We start from the raw sequence: 19,364 nt of genomic DNA on the forward strand, positions 1-19,364 counted from the left end.
TTGTGACTTGATTAATGTACAAAATGCATACGAAACATAAGAAATTGCCATGAGACAATAATAACAAAATGAACACATTTTATGCAACTTCCTTTACTTGTGAATTAGAAGCAGTCTGTCATCACAATAGTGCGTGTCATTATTTTTGGATGTCATCACCTTCAAATACTCGCTAGAACTACATGTGATAGAAAATCATTTTGTCAAGTCCCTTCAAGCTTTAAATTTGTGTGTGTGTGTGTGTGGGGGGGGGGGGGGGGGGTCAAGGCTAATACATCTCAGCTGCTCCAAAAAAACACATCAAAAGAGCATTTTACAGTGGTACAATGGGACCTGCATTGGCTTTGCATTAATTCATATTTCGCAGCAGCCAGTTTGGAGGTGTGATGCCAGGTTGGGAGAAGTAGGACCACCACCAGGGTTTTTCCTGCCGCTCGATCCCTCCCTCAACATCTGGCTCACTGTAGCGTTCAAACTGATTGTAAGGGTCAAATCGATCCCATGTGTCTATCGTGGGGAAGAAGTGGTCATCAATATCAGGTTGCTGGGGAACCTGCGTACAAGATGGAAAGGGCACTGATACTTGTGATGAACCCGATGTAGCAGAGCAGTTGACAAACCTTCTTCAAAACAAAGTCCACACGTCCAGCCTTGTTGAGGTTGTGAGGCAGATGGACTCGTTTACTGACCCGGGAGTAACCCTTAGCAGTTGCTGTCACGATGTGAGTACCAGAGGTCAGCAAACGCCAGTAGTCTCCACCCTTATCTGAGAGTAATAGTGTTGTTTTCAGATTGACAGTCACTCAGGAATAAGATGGAGATGTTTCAGATTTATTTTACCTGTTGTGACATCTTTACGAATTCCCCTGACAGAGATGGTGGCATCTTTGATCCCGTTGCCATCAACATCCTTGACAACACCTTTAATGCCACGATGGACCTACATAAGCAGTCCGGTAGAAAAATGAAGCTCTGACTTCTATTTCCTGTTACTCTACATGCACAGGGAAAAGAATCTATCCCAGCTGACTTAGCATCTTCATGAATGTTAGCTAAGTGAACTACTACTAATGGCCCTTCTTTAGATAGCTCTTAATTCATTTTTTATGTAGTCCATTTCTGGAGTGGTCCACATGAATTATGGAGTCATGTTTGCCAAGTTAAGAAAACATTCAGATAGCCATACTTACGGACTCAAGAAAACTGAACAAAGCTTCCTTGTTCCTCTTCCATTCAGGATAAAGCTCAACCTCTGGGGGGTATTTGTCACAGCCAAGCTCTACCGTGATCTCCAAACAATTAGTGTGCAGGTAGTTAAAGTCTGACATACCTGCAAAAGATAAATACAGTGGTACCTCGACTTTCGAATGCCTCTAAATACAAACACTTTGATATGCAAATGACCATTCCAATACATGAAAACAAGATCCAAGTTACAAAATCCCCAAAACGTAAGCACATTTCCTATATCTGTTATTTTGTTTTGAAATTGTCCTTTGTCCTGCTTGACACTCAGCTGGCTTCACATTGGAGCCTCACAACAACAACTCCCTTTTAACCACCGTTTGTCATCACAAAGTTCTTTATTTAAAAATTTTGGTGCGAATGAAGTGAATAAGCAGGCCCTGTTCTCCATCGAGGTAAAACAGAAGATAAGAAAGTGGCGGCCCGGGAGACCCAAACGTTTCATGAGGGTCTGCTGGGAACACCTGGTGGAGTCCCCTGTCAGAAGGAGTTTCATTTCCCACCTCTGACAGAGTTTCTTTCATGTCTGAGGAGAGGCGGGGGACATTGAGTCCGAGTGAACCATGTTCCGCGCTTCTATTGCTGAGGCGGCAGACCGGAGCTGAGGCCACGAAGTGGTCAGTGCTTGTCGTGGCGGCGAAATCACAGAACCCGCTGGTGGACATCGGCGGTAAGGGATGCCGTCAGGCTGAAAAAATAGTCCTATCGGGCCTTTTTGCCCATGGGACTCCAGAGGCAGCTTACGGGTACCGGGTGGCCAGGCGGCACACGGATCTGGTAGTCTCCGAGGCAAAAACCTGGGCATGGGCGGAGTTCGGTAAGGCCATGGAGAACTACTTCCAGGTGGTGTCAATGAAATTTTGGTCCACCATTTGACCATCAACACAGTGTACAGTGGGGATGGGGCGATGCTGACCTCAACTCGGGACGTTGTGAATCGGTGGACCGAATACTTTGAAGACCTACTCAACTCCACCGACACGCCTTCCCATGAGGAAGCAGAGCCGGGGGACTCTGGGTCGGACTCTTATCTCTGGGGTTTAAGTCACCGAGGTGGTTAAAAGCTCCTCGGTGGCAAAGCCCCGGGGATGGATGAGATTCGCCCAGAGTTTCGAAAGGCTTCTGATGTTTTGGGGCTGTGCATCTGGATTGGCAGGCCGGAGTGGTGGTTCCCCTTTTTAAAAAGGGGGACCAGAGGGTGTGTTACAATTATCGGGGAATCACAATCCTCAGCCTCCCCAGGAAGGTCTATTCTGGGGTACTGGAGAGGAGGGTCCGCCGGGAGGTCGAATCTCGGATTAAGGAGGAGCAGTGTGGGTTCCGTCCTGGCTGTGGAACACTGGATCAGGATGGTCGTTTGTATATCTGTGTTCCCTACGACTGGCTGGTGACTGGTGTAAAGTGTACTACACTGCCATTCGCCCAAAGTCAGCTGGGATAGGCTCCGGCAAACCCCCGTAACCCTTACGTGGATGCGCGGTACAGAAGATGAATGAATGAATGAATTTGAAGTTGTTTAGATGTGTGTTTATGTGCATGTGTTTCTGTGCTAATGTTAGCTTCCTCTTTACACTCCTGCATGAATAGAAAATGTTTTTGCATGCTTGTAATTCATTTTCATATATTAAAAAATCATTTCAAAATCATGTTTCTCGTGTCTTTCATGAACAAGTGGGACACTTTGACCATTTGTAAAGGGTTTAGTTGGCTTTTTTTGAGGACTTGGGAATGAATTACAGAATTTACATAAACAGTAATCCCTCAAGAGACACCACATGGTGTAGGGCAGGGGTCTCAAACTTGCGGCCCGCGGGCCAACTGCGCCCCTCGGGACGATAATTTGCGGCCCCCGTCTTAATATGAAATATTAATGTTCGTGGGCCCGCAAAATTGATATGAATGACACTTGTGTTCGGAGCAATGTTCCCTCTAAGCTGCGCATGTGCGCAATTGCGCACTACTCTCGTCTTCTCTGCGCAGTAACAATCATATGGCGCGCAGTAAAAAAAAAAATCGATTTTTTTTTTTTTTTTTTTAATTTTTTTTTTTACCCCTTTCCCCATGATGGCGCCGTTTAAGTGGCAGCCAGTGGCAGTAGCTCTGTCCACTCATGTTTTTCGTGTTTTACAGCATGTTTTACATGAAAAATTAGAGGGAACATTGACATGCACCTGCTTGTGGCAGGTGTGATACTGGTGTGCCCATAGCGAGCAATGATGATGTCGTGACCGGATGATTCGCCTAAAGACGTTTCGCCGACGGACGTTTGACAGACGGACAGGTCGTACTAGTATTTGTTAGTTTAATGATTAAATACAAATACTAGTATTTGTATTTAATCATTAAACGCTGTTTTCAGCTGGATTTGACCGAATTTGAGAGCATTTTGACGTCTATAGACGTTTTTTTGCCTCCATCGCGATATCATCCAGTATTTGTATTTAATCATTAAATGCTGTTTTAGGATGGATTTGACCCGATTGCTGTCATTTTACGGCTCGGTTCTGCTACATCTGCCTGCCCAAGAGTGCTTATTCCCGGACTGCCATGCCCGCCCAAGAGTGCTTATTCCCGGGCTGCCATTGATGGTAGACGAACATTGATTTTTACTATAATTTGGACAACACCGGCGGCGGGCCGGATTAAAGATCCTAACGGGCCGTATATGGCCCGCGGGCCGAGGTTGAAAAACTTGTACACACACGATCCGGCGGGGCGAGCGTTCGAATCCCATTTCGGCGAAACCTCCGTTCGGCCGAATGAACGTTCGGTGGAAGGTCCATTCGGCGACCTGCCCGTCTGTCAAACGTCCGTCGGCGAAACGTCTTTAGGCGAATCATCCGAGTACCGATGATGTCGCTCACACTGGTACTCAGTGCGCTCAGGGAGGTTGTCTTTCTGCTCAGACCAACAAAAAATTAGAGGGAACTTTGGTTCGGAGCTGAATGAACCAATCACGGTGAGGTATACGGCTCTGGAGGGCGGGACATCGGCCGGGCTGTCCAGTGCCTCGCTCACTCACTCATTCATTCCTCCAATCAGCTGGGCGGAGGAGAAGCCGTGAGGCCGATCACTCCGCTCGGCGCGCACACTCCTCCGCTGCTCTCAGCATAGAACTGAATGAGGCGCTATGATCCGTGATCCAGCCTGTGTCAGTGTCCGTAGCCATCTCCGCGATTGAAACGGAGAGCGAAAGTGCACATGCGCCACAAACCCGCACGACTGAATGTGAAAGATCAACCCGAGACTCATTCCAAGTGGAAAAACATATTACAGAGCCCCAGAGATGTCTCTTTCAAAGCCTGCCGTGAAGAGAAAGGTCGGTGATGAGCACAGACAGTTTCAAGAAAAGTGGGGAGTGCAATATTTCTTTGTTGAACACAGGGGCACCCCGACGTGTCCCATTTACACTGAATAAGTTGCGGTGCACATGGAATACAATTTGAAACGTAATTGTACTACGAGACATGCTGAGGAGTACGAAAAATACCAGGGAGATGAGAGAGCCAACCAGGTTGCCAGTCTTAAAACACGTCTTCTGAGGCAACAGGATTTCTTCAAGAAGGCTACCAAAGACAGTAATGCAGCAGTCAAAGCTAGCTACGCCGTTTGTGAGTTGATTGATCCTGTGCTAAGTGATCCCAAATGGCTCATGGACTTGGCTTTTCTTGTTGATATCACACATGAGCTTAATGTACTGAACAAGAAGCTACAAGGCCAGGGGCAACTTGTCAGTGCTGCCTATGACAACGTGAGAGCATTCTGCACTAAACTTGTGTTATGGAAAGCCCAGCTCTCTCAGACAAACCTTTGCCATTTCCCAGCATGCAAGGCTCTTGTGGATGCAGGCACACCATTCAGTGGTGAGAAGTATGTTGAGGCCATTTCGAAGCTACAGGAGGAATTTGATCACAGATTTGCAGACTTCAAGACACACAAAGCCACATTTCAAATTTTTGCGGACCCCTTCTCCTTTGATGTGCAAGATGCCCCTCCTGAGCTTCAAATGGAGCTCATTGACCTGCAGTGCAACTCTGCACTCAAAGCCAAGTTCAGGGAAGTGAGTGGAGAAGCAGACAAGCTTGGGCAATTTTTGAGAGAGTTGACCCCCAGCTTCCCTGAACTTTCCCGAAGGTTCAAGCGGACCATGTGCCTTTTTGGGAGCACATACTTGTGTGAGAAGCTCTTCTCCACCTTGAACTTCAATAAGTCCAAGTACAGGTCCAGACTTACTGATGAGCATCTTCAAGCTCTACTGAGGGTCTCCACTGCTTCCTCCCTCAAGCCAAATGTGACTATGTGAGAAGAAGCGCTGCCAGGTCTCTAGCAGCAAGGAGTAGGCAAGAGAAGCCGTGTTCAGAATATTTCATGTTCAATGTTCCATTCAAGTTCAGAAAGTTAAAGGTTAAAGAGCTGTTAATACAGACATTTGAAACGGAATAAAAATAATTCATTTTCTCTACTTAGCCAGCCAGTGTATATCTACTGTATGCTCATTAGTATTATTTGGTTTTGTATTACTGATTGATTTATTTTTTATTCATCTTTAAGTTAATTTATTTAATTCATTATTTTTTGTTAAAAAATAAAGATATTTGATAACGTTGGAATGTTTTATCAGTGCTTTTCTTGTGGAAATCCTGATGCGGCCCAGTCTCACCCAGACTCGGCCTCTAGCGGCCCCCAGGTAAATTGAGTTCGAGACCCCTGGTGTAGGGGTTCACTCGCCTGACTTCGGTGGGGGCAGGCGCGAGCTCGATTCCCGCTGCTGGGGGTATGATAGTGAGTGCGAATGGTTGTCTGTCTTTCTGTGAGCCCTATGACTGACTGCAACCAGTCTAATATGTAGTCTGCCTTTCGCCCGAAGTCAGCTGGGATAGTCTCCCGCAGCCTCCTGCAACCATTACGAGGATACGCGGCACGGAAGATGAATAAATGAAGTAATCTCTTGAATTTGGGCGACCATCAGTCAGGATTTGGTTCAGAAGTTGATCGACAGCATGCTAGGGAGAATTGCAGAGGTCTTGAAAAAGATTTACTGATTGCATGTATAATTATCAATAAAAGCTTTTGATACTTGTGAAATGGTTCTAATTGTATGTCATCATACCATAGAAACATCTAGAAAACACATAAAACCCCTGAAGCAACAGACTTTTTTTAAATGTAACTTTTGTTTCATTCTCAAAACCTTTGGCCAGGACTGTAAACAAGCCAGGTACATGCTGAAGATTTTTTTTCCCTCACCTCCAGGAAAACTGTACCACAATGCGCCATTGATGATTCCCTTGGTTCGGTAAAAGTTTGCTCCACACCTGTCTGTGTCCATGTTTGACATCGTGGCATGAGCATCTGCATAGGTACGAGCCAGTTGCTTAAATACCTGCAGGTGGAAAATTCAATGAGAGAACTACATCAGTATTTATCATGATCAGTATCATCCTTCCTCTAAGTTATTACCCGTTCATCCGGAGTGGGTGAGAACATCTTCTCCTCCTGTGGGTGTCTGGAGAAGTCAAAGGGATAGGAGACTACCAGCTCACCTCCATGGAGACTGGCGGACTGAACAAAGGGAATTGACCTGCTCCATTTCATTACTGCAAAGGTCTCTGGTGCCACCTGTAGTACAACATGTACTTTTCTGAGTGTTAGTGGTAGTAGTTGTTGACATGACAATTTAAGACTTCACATCCGCTGATACACACACACACACACACACACACACACACACATACATACGTAGATAATGGGATAGAATATAACATTTGTTGGATTGATTTCAATGATCAGTAAACCTGTTGTAATTTCATCTCACCTTTCCAAACCAATAGCCATCAGGAATCGGGATGTGGTCAGTACGATAGTGCATGCTGCGACGGTTTCGGTAGAGGACAGTTGTGAGGTCAGGAAAGTTGCGGTTCAGGTCGATGTTCTGGGCGTTTGTACGGCCTACTGTCCAACCGTTCAATAAGTGGCCCTGAAATATTTGTTTTCAAATAACTGGCAGAGTTAAAAATCAAGGGATAAATGATATTGATGATGTTGATCTGTAATTGTTAGATGGACGAGGCATCATAGAAAGTTTATGTATGGCAGCGGTCCCCAACCACCGGTCCGCGAGCCACCTAGTGCAGGTCTGGCAGAGTAATAAATATTAATGTTTTCAATCTCGCCCTCCTACTTGAAATGAGAAAAGATGTTATAATAATAATAAATAATTGCTATTATACGTGTACGTCGTTCGACTGACCCCACTCCCACACAATTTTGTCATAAGCTGTCGCCCTCCCCATTAGCCAGTCCACCAGAAAATAGAAAGAGCTTTACTGGTGCACGGTGAGAAAAAGGTTGGGGACCGCTGGTGTATGGTGAGAAACAATTTGGATTTTAGTCCGGAAAATCCGTGACCGGACGTTTGGTCGCCGGACGTTTGGTCGCCGGACGTTTGGTCGCCGAACGTTTGGTCGCCCGGGTGAATATAATTTTGAGAGCTGGTTTCAACAGTAGATATTTAGATATTAAACTCTCTCTCTCTCATGAATATAATTTTGAGAGCTGGTTTCAACAGTAGATATTTAGATATTAAACTCTCTCTCTCTCATGAATATAATTTTGAGAGCTGGTTTCAACAATAAACTCTCTGTCATGTTGTCAAACGTCCGGCGACCAAACGTCCGGGCGACGAAACGTCCGGGTGACCAAACGTCCGGGCGACCAAACGTCCGGCGACCAAACGTCCGAGTACCGGAAAATCAGAGCCATCTCTGTTAGTTCCTTTGTTAACATGAAGACAAGGCCATGTATCTGACAAGAGAGTCTTATATCAAATGCTAATGATTGACAATTGAGGATGTGATCAGTCCTTTGCATTCAGAATAGGCAGATGAGAAACACAGAGAAGCAAGGTTCTTCCATTAGTTCTTCAATTTAACCATTTGTGACCTTTTGCTAGTATTGTTATATAGCGTATTGATGTGATTGTGGACATTTCTGATGATGAATGTGTTTAGTGGTTGTGAGTTCAAAAATGCATTACAGAAGATGAAGGAGCATTAAAATGATTAAAGAGTGAATTAAATGGTGAGTCGCTGATTGGTTAGTGAAAAATTTAAGGGTTTCGAGTTCTCCCAACCTTATGTTTTGCCTGGTGTCAATTTTGCTTTAATCTATCATTACAAATGAATGCTCAATCCGGTAGTGGGAGAACCTGACCAGAACAGATAGAGGAAAAAGGCATGAGTACTGGCCTGAGTCACTGATTTTTTTTCCTGGTCAAATGGCATTACTTACAAAGGTGCAGCCTGGTGCACTACAATTTGATTGGGTTTGCATTTCCATATTTATGTGTTGAGGATGTTTCTTAAAATTTCTGTCTTGTTGATCCTGCAACTTGGAGTGTGCCATTTAAGCCACCAACTGGAATTCCTATCTTCAAGTGTGCAAAAACTGCACCAGAAATAGTCATCACTTAATTCATGAAATACTTGTTTGCTGGAAAACGGTAAACTGGAGCCTTAGGCCATCCGATGTTGAACAGGAGGAGGAGTACAGCCTGGACTGAACTCCAGCCATAACAATAGGCAATACTGTATATAATAGTAATTCATGGTTAATTTAATGAAATGGTATGACCAGTTAAAAGGAAGTGGTTAAAAGCAGATAAATTATTTTGAACTTGAAAGTACGTGTATCTGAAATACAAAATAACTTCCCATATCCTTTTTTAAATCTGTCATTTTGGAGTTACTTTTCCACCCGCTTGCTGTCTAGAAGGAATCTGCGTCCCCAAGATGCCAGAACCTAAGTTAGCACACTCTGTAGGCGGACATTAGAGCCGGCCGAGGGGTGTAGTGGCCACCGTGTCCGGCAAGGGGAGAACGGCGCCAGACCGACCCGAAAACAGGGCGTTCTAAGCAAATACGAGAGCGGTCCCAGTCAGAGTAGCAGCCAATGATTTGTGTGCCTTCGACACCCAATCGTCATGGAGTTGTTTCCCGAGTTTTTATGAGTGTGCGTAACATAATTTTGAGTTGTTAATTTGTGTGTTTATGTGCGCATGTACGAATGTTTACTTAGCTGCCACTCGCAATTGCACCCCATTTAAAAATTTAACGTAACGTAATCATAATCATTTTAATGGCTTAATACATTATTTTTCATAATTTTTTGCATACTTACATGCATTCGGATACATATTTCACACAAAGTTGGTATATTTTTTTAAATATGAGTTTAGAGGATAGTATTAAAGATCGTGAAACAAATGATGTTATACACTGTAAAATATGTCTCTACTTACGAAAATTCCAAGTTACAAAACTACCTTTAAAATGAATTCATTTTGTATGTAGTAGAGGTACCACTTTATTTTTATTTGTTCTACTATTTTCAGTTGAGATGCCATTAAATGTTACTCAATTTAGTCTGCCTTCCTATGATGCCATTGTAATAAAACATCAGCAGACAATAGTGCATGGTGGTTGTCAGATGAAAAACAAAAATGTCTAATACTAACTGGCTTTTAGAAAATATATAGATGTTCTATTCAAGCCACTCGTTATGTCAAGGGCAAGTAAAATTCCGCAGCAACTATCACTGAAGGGGTAAGGTAAGTAAGTATATGTAAGAGCCTTTGAACCTGCCAACATGTTGAGGCCAAAACTGGGTGATAAATATCGCTAGAAAAGTGACTATGTTTATCTACAAACGCATCCCACCCTAGTGTACAGAAATCGATAGTGAATAACAATCTGGATGTCATGCTCACGTCAAGCCTATGTGATAATTACTTCTCATAACATCAATCCTCAGATGGGTCAAGGGGGTTCCAGAAATGATTGCAGCCAACTATTGGGACCAGGCAGGGGCCACCCTGAATTGGTTGCCAGCCAATTGGCGTGAATCATATTGGGAAACATTGTTGTTCAATCACTGTTTATCATTCTTAACCAGCAGACCTATTTTTTTTAATCATCATTATTTTCTATTAATTTCCCCAAAACAAATCAGCTCAATGATCAGTACTTGTTGCCTTCAGCCCTCCTCCAGAAAGACAAAGCAGAAATGACTGATAGTGGATAATGGTATTTTGTCTTTTTTCTACTGTTAACAATATTTACTTCCAGGTTGATGTGCTCCGGGTCATTGCTTTCCGCTACCTCTGCTGCAGCAAGCTCGTAGCCATCGGGGTTCATAGAGACCAGGATGTGGATGCGGGTGGTGTTGATGAGAGTTTGTACCCGCTGGTTTCCAAAGTTATACTCTGAGCACAAGTACTGAGCCAGGTAGATGAGCAGCTGACGACCCAGCACCTCATTGCCGTGCATGTTGCCTATCAGCTTGACCTCTGGCTCCACTAAAGTATTTAGATCAGAAGTGTATATTGGATAAAACAAGCACGTTCTGTAAACATGACCATAGTATGACCTCAAGAGGTGATGGAAAACGTCAACTTTTGCAATTTGGCATACTCAACTTCATCAAGTAGTTTTTTTGTAACCTATCACTAACAAAAAACAAATGCCTCTTTTTTGTGGCAAAATATAAAAGTATGTATTATGTTTTACTGAGCTACAGCCGTGTCGGCCGCACAGCTCTGGGGTCCTGGGTTCGAATACAGGTCACGTCCACCTGTGTGGAGTTTGCATGTTCTCCCGGAGTCTGCGTGGGTTTCCTCCGGGTACTCCGGTTTCCTCCCACATTCCAAAAACATGAATGGTAGGCTGATTGGACACCCTAAATTGCCCCTAGGTATGGGTGTGAGTGTGCATGGTTTTCAGTCTCCTTGTGCCCTGCGATCGGCTGGCCACCGATTAAGGGCGTCCCCCGCCTCTGGCCCGAAGTCAGCTGGGATAGAGTCCAGAACCCCCCGCGACCCTAATGAGGATAAAGCGTTTCAGAAAATGAATGAATGAATGAACTCTGGCGTCACATGAATTAATTGTCAATATTTTCATGTTTGTACACCTTTTGGATATTTTTTTTGCGTTGTTTTGATCTGAACTGGTGAAAATAGATACTTTTGCATTCTACTGACGTGTTTGTCTTGTCTGATTATTGTACATTTCCCTCCAACTGTTATCGTCAGCCATGCACCTGTGTCAAACAGTCATCTTCCTCTAGCAAATTTTTCATTCATTTTCTGAACCGCTTTATCCTCACATGAGTCACGGGGGGTGCTGGAGCCTATCCCAGCTGACTTCGGGCCAGAGACGGGGGACAACACCCTGTATTAGTGGCCAGCCGATCGCAGGGCACGAGGAGACAGACAACCACTCATACCTAGGGGCAATTTAGAGTGTCCAATCAGCCTACTATGCATGATTTTGGAATGTGGGTGGAAACCGGAGTACCAGGAGAAAATCCATGCAAGCTCGGGAGAACATGCAAACTCCACACAGGTGGACCGGCCTGGATTTGAACCCACGACCTCAGAGCTGTGAGTCCGACGCCCTAACCACTCAAGTCGCAGGGCCGCCTACACCCTAAATTGGTTGCAAGTTAATCGCAGGGCACAAGGAAACGAACAACCATGCACGCTCACACTCATAATGGGATGTCGTTTAGAGTGTTCAACTAGCCTACCAAGCATGTTTTGGGGATGTGGAAGGAAACCAGAGTACCCAGAGAAAACCCAGGAAAGCCCAGGGAGAACAGGCAAACTCCACACAGTGAGGATAGGATCCTTGACCCTAGAACTGCGAGGCCGACACGCTAACCACTCGTCCACCAATCCATGTGTCTAAGCCAATTGTGCCTCGTTTCCATGTCCTTATATGTGCGTATTCAGTTTGGACTCTTTAGTTCGAATTTTGGCTTTTGGATATTTCTTGTTTGTTTGAAGAATTTTGATCTTGTTTTCCATTTATCTGGTTTTAACTTTTTACCTCTGCCAGTAGGTGAAATTTACGGAAGGCTGAGGTTGTGTTTTCTTCTGAATGTATGTATGTTTCTCTGTAGTTTTGTGTTCAAGGGAGCTCGAAGTTAATAAACTGATTAATATCAAACTTGCAGGGCATGTTTGTAACATGAAATGGAAGAGGTGGTCAAATTTGGGGGTAATGAGGTGTTAGGTCACAGAGGTCAGAAGACGAATTTTGAGATAATTTGATAACGGATCACCACAGAGCTCAGAAATATGGCAATGCTTTGAATTTGGCTGCCTAGGTAGAAGTCCCACACGAATTCTCTAGTTACAAATTAATGCTGTACTGTCTTGCTGTTCCTGCTTTCCTGCAATTTCGTTTGCTTGTACACCGTCAACACAAAAAAAAAAAAGTCAGCACATTGATTGTGTGTACCAATGTGCCAAAAAAACACCCAAATGGACCAAATGGGCAATATAGTTAATGACTTGGTCAATTAAATTTAAGTGGGTGAGGGACACTTTTAAATGGATTACAATGTTTAACCTTAACCAGTGCACAGTCCCACTTAACCAATGCTTTAGAAAAGAACACATTTAGATTACCTGTTGCAGGTTGAGCTTCTGGAAGGCCACAATATGAAAACTCGTGTAGATTACATAATTCTACTCAATACCCTAATGGCATTTAACTAAGCACTCAAAGGTTCCTCAGAGAAACACTATCAAGTCTTCAAATTTGCCATTTAAATTCCTTTAAGGGAATTTAATGCAGTTAAAGATGGCCAATCTCAAATTAAAATCAAATAAAAACCAGTTTTACTTACATAGCTCATGCTGTCCAGGATTGTTGCTATATTCAATGACTAGTAAATCTCGACCCTCAGTGCTGCGGCCGATGCTGTAAACCTGAGAGATGTGGGAACACTTGGCTGCTGTTCTCTTCAGTAAGCTGTACAGTTGACTGTTACTCGTGTGGGTAAACTGGATGATGGTGCTAGGTTCTTGTGGTGAGAGACTAGACCTTGCTTGAGCCTCTCTTGCTGAAGTGGTAGGATTAAAATCAGATGATTAAATTGAAAATACTGTTGGAAATTTTGGAGTTACAGTAGTACCTCTATTGAAGAATGCTTACAGTAATCGAATAATCGGATAATGTAGACCAATATAGATCACAATAATCGAAAAAACGTGAAGTAGGATCACCCATATTATTAGTACCATACTACAGTGGTACCTTGAGATACGAGCTTATTGCATCCGGGACTGAGCTCGTATGTCGATTTATTCGTATCTCAAATCAACGTTTCCCATAGAAATGAACAAAATACAAATTAATTTGTTCCCACCCTCTTAAAAAAACACCCAAAAAAGGATATTACAATTGAAAAACATTGGGTATTGGTTGTAAATCACCATCTACTAACAGAGTAACAAATAACTAGTGGTTATGATGTTTAATAATAAAATGCGCCATTATTTTATACAACGGGGAGTTTGTGGATAGTGGAGAGAGTGAAAGAGAGTGTGAGAGAGAGACTCACTTGACGGATGCCCTCGTAACGTAACATAAACTTTAAATTTAACTTAAATGAACTTAGATTCCGATACAAAAACTTTTTCACCAAGTTAAAATTAAAACGCTCAGGGGGCCCTTTTCAACGGCGACTTAAAATCCAAACAAAGATGGAATAGGCTCGGCGTAGTCTTTATCCACAGGTGATGTCCGGGATGGTTAATTCATTCGCAACAAAACAGGAGAAGGCAAGATGTCGTCCTTCTCTGCCTTTTATATTATTCAGCGCGTCATTCTTATATAGTGAAATAGCGCTTCTTCTTCAGCGTTGAGTGACACCCAATTGAGCGCCGAAAAAGAAGCGAAGCTCTGATTTCCGCCACCTTTCATCCCTTGTTTATCACTTGCAAGTTTCAGCATGAATATTGACATTTTTATGAACTTTTTTTTATATTTAATACAAAAATCTCGATGTACATTTGCATCCATATTTCATACAAAATTGGTATACTTTTATCATTTTTAAAGGGTTCATAGTTGCTAGTATTAAAGATTGTGGAGCAAATTATGCTAATTCAATGTAAAATGATGCTACACTTACAAAAATCCAAGTTACGAAACAATTTCTGAAACCAATTAATTTCGTAAATAGAGGTACCACTGTGTTATTCATTACTTTTTGTTATTTCTGTGACCACCGTCAGTGCATATTTAATCAACAGGGGGATAGCAACACTTTTAGGCATGTGTATATTCACCTTTGATCACTGCCAGTGGGTCATAGCAGCCTTCTCTGTCACTTGCAAAGAAGCGGTCACAGTCCAGAAAGTATGGCCAGGCCATATCAATGGCCTCGAATGTATGGGAACAGTCCTTCTTCAAGGCCTCACATGTACTGCGACAAGGCTTAATCATCTTGTCATCCCGGCAGGGCGATGCAAGTACCGAGCAGCCCACAAGACGAATGTCAGGGGAGCACTCTCCGTTTAGCAGGCCATGAATGACACTCAAAAGGAGATACTCTGCCCCCGATTCGGCATCCTTCCGGGTCCGGTGCCCAAGGATGTTTGGAAATATAGTACTGTAGAACAAATAAAATGAAATTTATGACTGCAAGATGCTGTTTTGATTGCAGTTTGTTGATCAGTTAGTTGGAGGGGTGCTACGTATTTAGGACAAATAGTGCATATTGAGTATCATATGGCATGGCAGTAGACGAAATGATGCCGAGTCTGCATCACTTTAAACGCCACACTGATCCACCTGTCGATCTCCCGCTGCATTCTTCCCTCATTCGTGAACAAGACTCCAGGATACTTGAACTCCTCCAGTTGGAGAAGGACCTATCCCGGTGACTGCATCCCACCTACATCCGACGTAGGACCATGGTCTCGGATTAGTGGGGTGCTGATCCTCATTCAAATTGCTTCACACTCGGTTGCGAATCATTCCGGCAAGAGTTGAAAATTGCGGCCTGATAGAGCCAACAGAACTACGGTACACGGTCAATTGGTCGCCGGTCTTTTGGCCGCCGATCTTTTGGTCGCCGGTCTTTTGGTCGCCCGGAAGGTAAGTGATAATTACCATTTAAATCGTTGCTCAAACTCCCTAAATACAAACTGCAAATTACTATTTAGTCATACTTAATGCCCTATTAATTATTAGGCTAAAGAAAAGCTCCAAATTTCCCGGACTTTTATTGTTTTTTGTTGGAGAACTTGCTAAGACCCTGACGGACGTAGCTTCTTAAAGGGACAACGCATGTACATACAAACTCTTATACACTTACACGTCGGCTCAGTGAAACTGCTCATGGCCATTGTTGGCTTTTATTTATGCGTAGACCGTGTTGTTTTACCTTGATTTGTCGCCGGTCTTTTGGTTGTCGGTCTTTTGGTCGCCGGTCTTTTGGTCGCCCGTTGTCGCGGTCCGGGCGACCAAAAGACCGGCGACCAAAAGCCGGCGACTAAAAGACCGGCGACCAATCGACCACACACGCCGAACTACAACATCTGCAAAAAGCAGAGATGCAATACTGAAGCCATCAAATTGGACCCCCTCAATGTCTGATCTCATACCTGTCAACTTTTTCCCCATATTTTATACTTTTTTGATCATTTCAAATTGTGTACGCCATATAACAACTTTTATACAGGATTTTATAAAGTACGTTTTTTGTAAATCCGATCTCGTTTTACCCATTTTGGCTCTAATCCGGATTGTCTCTCTCACTGGTTTCAGACGAAAACGTCATCGTCGATTGCTAATATTTTCATGCTTTAATCATGATATGCGCAAGCGCATTCCCCTTTCACACATCCACCTTTTCACTACATAAATATAGAGTGTCAGCAACCAATGTACCCAGACAGTTAAGCTGTCAGCGTCATACAGCGACGTCTAAAGAATCTTGAATTTAGTGCATACTGATTAGAAACCCCGTCCACTTTGGAGACAATTTTAGACTTTTAAGTGCGCCCTATGTGAGTAAATATCTGCCCCATTGCAGTTGTATGTTTTTTTATTATCGTTTAATAAGGGGTGTTGCAATCATTAATAAGGGGAGCAATTGGCCGAGGTTGACAGGTATGTCATCTGCGTCTAAATATTCTGTCTATACAAGTTATGAACGGAATCCATGATATTGGCCGAGTCCAACCCTCACTGGAGACTAATTCAATGTACTGCTAGCTACGCGGACCAAACTCTGTTACCGATCATACAGGACCCCACGTATAAAGGGTCCGGTACCCCATAGTCCCCACAGGAATCCCCGGGTAACACTGTTGAACGCCTTCTCCAAGTTCACAAAGCCCATGTAGAATGGTTGGGCAAACTCCCATGACCCCCCCAAGAACCCTGCTGATGGTATAGAGCTGATCTACTGTTCCATGGCCAGGACAAAAACCACACTGCTCCTCCTGAATCTGAGATTCAATTTCCCAACGGACGTTCCTCTCCAGCACCACTGAATAGACCTTCCTAGGGAGACTTGGGAAGGTGTTTCCCCCATAATTGGAACACACAATGATAGACATGCAATCCATTTGGAAATCCAGTCAAAATCGATGGAGCATTTTATTGTGGCCAATAAGTTATTCATTCATTTTCCGCAAAACCTATCCTCACAGGGGTTACCGGGGGCGCTGGAGCCTATCCCACCCAACTATGGGCAGTGGGCGGGGAGCAGCCTCAATTGATTGCCAGCTAAGCGCAGGGCACAAGAAAACAGACAACCATTCACTTTCACACTCATAGCCAGGGGGCAATATAGAGTATTCAATCAGCCTATCATGTATGTTTTCGGGATGTGGGAGGAAACCGGAGTACCCAGAGAAAACCCACATAGGCCCGGTCAGAACATGCAAACTCCACACAGGAAGTTCAGAATCCCTCGGGCATTGAACCCTCGGTCTTAGAACTGTGAGGTAGATGTGCTAACCACTCACCCACCAGGCCACCCAATATTGAATATTATGTTTGTTAAATATTCAGACTTGGCCTTGGTCTGTTTTCAGATTTTTAATCCAGCCCAAACCCTCCATTGATAGTTAGATTGAGATAAAATAGTAATGGTAGACAGTAGACAAAGGTGGCGACTGACTTGTGTCCAAATTACTTAGTGGCTATAGGAAATTAAGCCATCAATTTCCATTAGCTTGCCCTAGTAAAGGGTGTGATTTTTTCTATTGAGATATATAACAGAAAGCCATTATTTAGCCAATGAGAATAATCAAGCAACATAATTATTGCACACAAGACGCCACGCTTATGTCTAAAACCCACCTAGTGTATCCTACATCATTGCAGTAGCCTAGATGCATCTCTGTGCAGGTAGCTGTGGGGAACACAAATGTTTGTTATCATTCAGATTGTGTCTGCTTTTTTAGACAGTCCAACTGTACTGTACAATAAAATACTTTAAAATTCTGCTCAGAAAAAAAACCTTCTTGTGTTACATTTAACATCATGTTTGTCATGTTTTAAACATTTTCTCTTTTACGTCTGCACATATTATATGGAGTTTTTTTCCAAACACTAGCTGTATACTTAAAAGTTAAGAAGAGGGACTTGAAATTTTGCATTTATTTATTTATTTAACCCAATATGATCAAATATGGTTAAAGTCATAAATGCTCTGCATGTTAGCACTCCACTTTAAGACAAGTTAAAAAAAAAAGATTTTTGGAACGTTTTCAGAACATTTGCATATAATGGAGAAAGTTCTTTATATCGAGTAAGCAAATAATTAAATACTGTCCTCAAATGAGGACAGTGTGGGTTTAAATGGGTTAATGGAGGGGCATTGGAAAACTACAGAAGCTTATTGCATTCACCTTAAAAAGAAAAGAAAAAAAGCCCTGGCCATATTTCAAATTAATTTATTTTCTGGGGTTGTTTTTTTTATTTTTTTGTTCTTCGTTTTTTTTAAATTACAGTCATACCTTGAGATACGAGCTTAATGCAGTCCGGGACTGAGCTCGTATCTCAAATCAGCATTTCCCATTGAAATGAACTAAATACAAATTAATTCGTTCCCACCCTCTGAAAAAAAAAAAAAAAAATTGGATATTACAATGGAAAAACAATTTATTGGTTGGAATTCACCATCTACTAAATGAGTAACAAATAACTAGTGGTTATGATGTTTAATAATAAAATTTGACATTATTCAATACAGCAGGGAGTTAGCGGATGGAAGAGAGAGAGAGAGACTTGACGGATGCGCTCGTAACGTATCATAAACTTTCAATTTAACTTGTAAATGAAATTAGATTTCACACTTAAGAAAAAGTTTGAATCTTACGTTATACTAAATTTATACCTTCTTGTGCAATAACCAAGGGAAAGAGGTTACTGTATTACACCACGGATTTCCGAGAACCTCCTGCTTCTCCAAACGTATTAGCGAGCCAGCTCAGTCAGGCATACACTACTCATGTTTTTCGATTATTTCGTGCTTAATATCGATTGTCATCATACGGCTTTTCTTCGCATTACCCTTCATTGCACCGGCTTGCTTTGGATCAATTGTTTCCCTAATTCTGCACTGACTAACGCACAAAAACACGGAAAAAATGCAACACTGCCCAGTCCTTGTAGAGATCTTTGACAGTGGGCTGAAATCATAAGCAGCCTCTCACGGCTGTCTCGAATGCTCGGATCTCAAAATTTGTCTTGTATCTCAAGGTAAATATTTGCTTGGAATTTTATTTGTATCTCAAATTCCTCGTATGTCGAGGCACTCCTATGTCACGGTATTGCTGTAATTTGTTTTCTAGAATTGTTTTTTGTATTTTTTTCTTCGTTGTTAAAATTATTTTTTTTCTGGGGTTGATTTTGTAATATTTTTTTTTATTCCTCGTTTTTCAAATTAATTTATTTGGGGATTGGTTTTTTATTTTTATTTTCCTCTTTGCCATTCAAAATTAATTAATTAATTTTCTGGGGTGGTTATTTAAAATAACTTTTTCTCTTCTTCCGTTGTCAAATTAATTTATTTTTGGGGTGGTTTTTTAAATCATTGTTTCTTCATTTTTCAATTTAATCTATTTTCTGGGATTGCTTTTTGAATTACTTTTTTTCTTCTTTGTTTTTCAAATTAATTTATTTTTCAGGGTTGATTTTTGAAGTAACTTTTTTCTTCTTTGTTTTTTTAATTTATTTATTTTTCAGGTTGTTTTATGAGTTAATTTTCTTCTTTGTTTTTGTCCAATTAATCTATTTTTGTGTTGTTTT

At 42.4% G+C, this 19,364-nt stretch overlaps 1 protein-coding gene across 2 annotated transcripts in view; it reads right to left on the reverse strand.

The window, feature by feature from the left end:
• Nucleotides 1-230: 230 nt before the first annotated feature.
• Nucleotides 231-19,364, reverse strand: part of cpz (carboxypeptidase Z) — a 21,884-nt gene continuing 2,750 nt past the window's right edge. For both annotated transcript variants that reach the window (XM_077604393.1, XM_077604392.1), the window contains 11 exons: nt 17,412-17,463; nt 14,384-14,706; nt 12,937-13,152; nt 10,365-10,600; nt 7,061-7,222; nt 6,706-6,864; nt 6,493-6,628; nt 1,191-1,330; nt 841-940; nt 621-766; nt 231-553 (listed from right to left, as the gene is read on the reverse strand). In XM_077604393.1, the coding sequence (XP_077460519.1) occupies nt 350-553; nt 621-766; nt 841-940; nt 1,191-1,330; nt 6,493-6,628; nt 6,706-6,864; nt 7,061-7,222; nt 10,365-10,600; nt 12,937-13,152; nt 14,384-14,706; nt 17,412-17,449 (1,860 nt within the window). In that variant the 5' untranslated portion in view covers nt 17,450-17,463 and the 3' untranslated portion in view covers nt 231-349. The remainder of the gene's footprint in view (nt 554-620; nt 767-840; nt 941-1,190; nt 1,331-6,492; nt 6,629-6,705; nt 6,865-7,060; nt 7,223-10,364; nt 10,601-12,936; nt 13,153-14,383; nt 14,707-17,411; nt 17,464-19,364) is intronic.

Source organism: Stigmatopora argus, chromosome 7 (genome assembly GCF_051989625.1).
Source record: "Stigmatopora argus isolate UIUO_Sarg chromosome 7, RoL_Sarg_1.0, whole genome shotgun sequence".
NCBI classification, from domain to species: domain Eukaryota; kingdom Metazoa; phylum Chordata; class Actinopteri; order Syngnathiformes; family Syngnathidae; genus Stigmatopora; species Stigmatopora argus.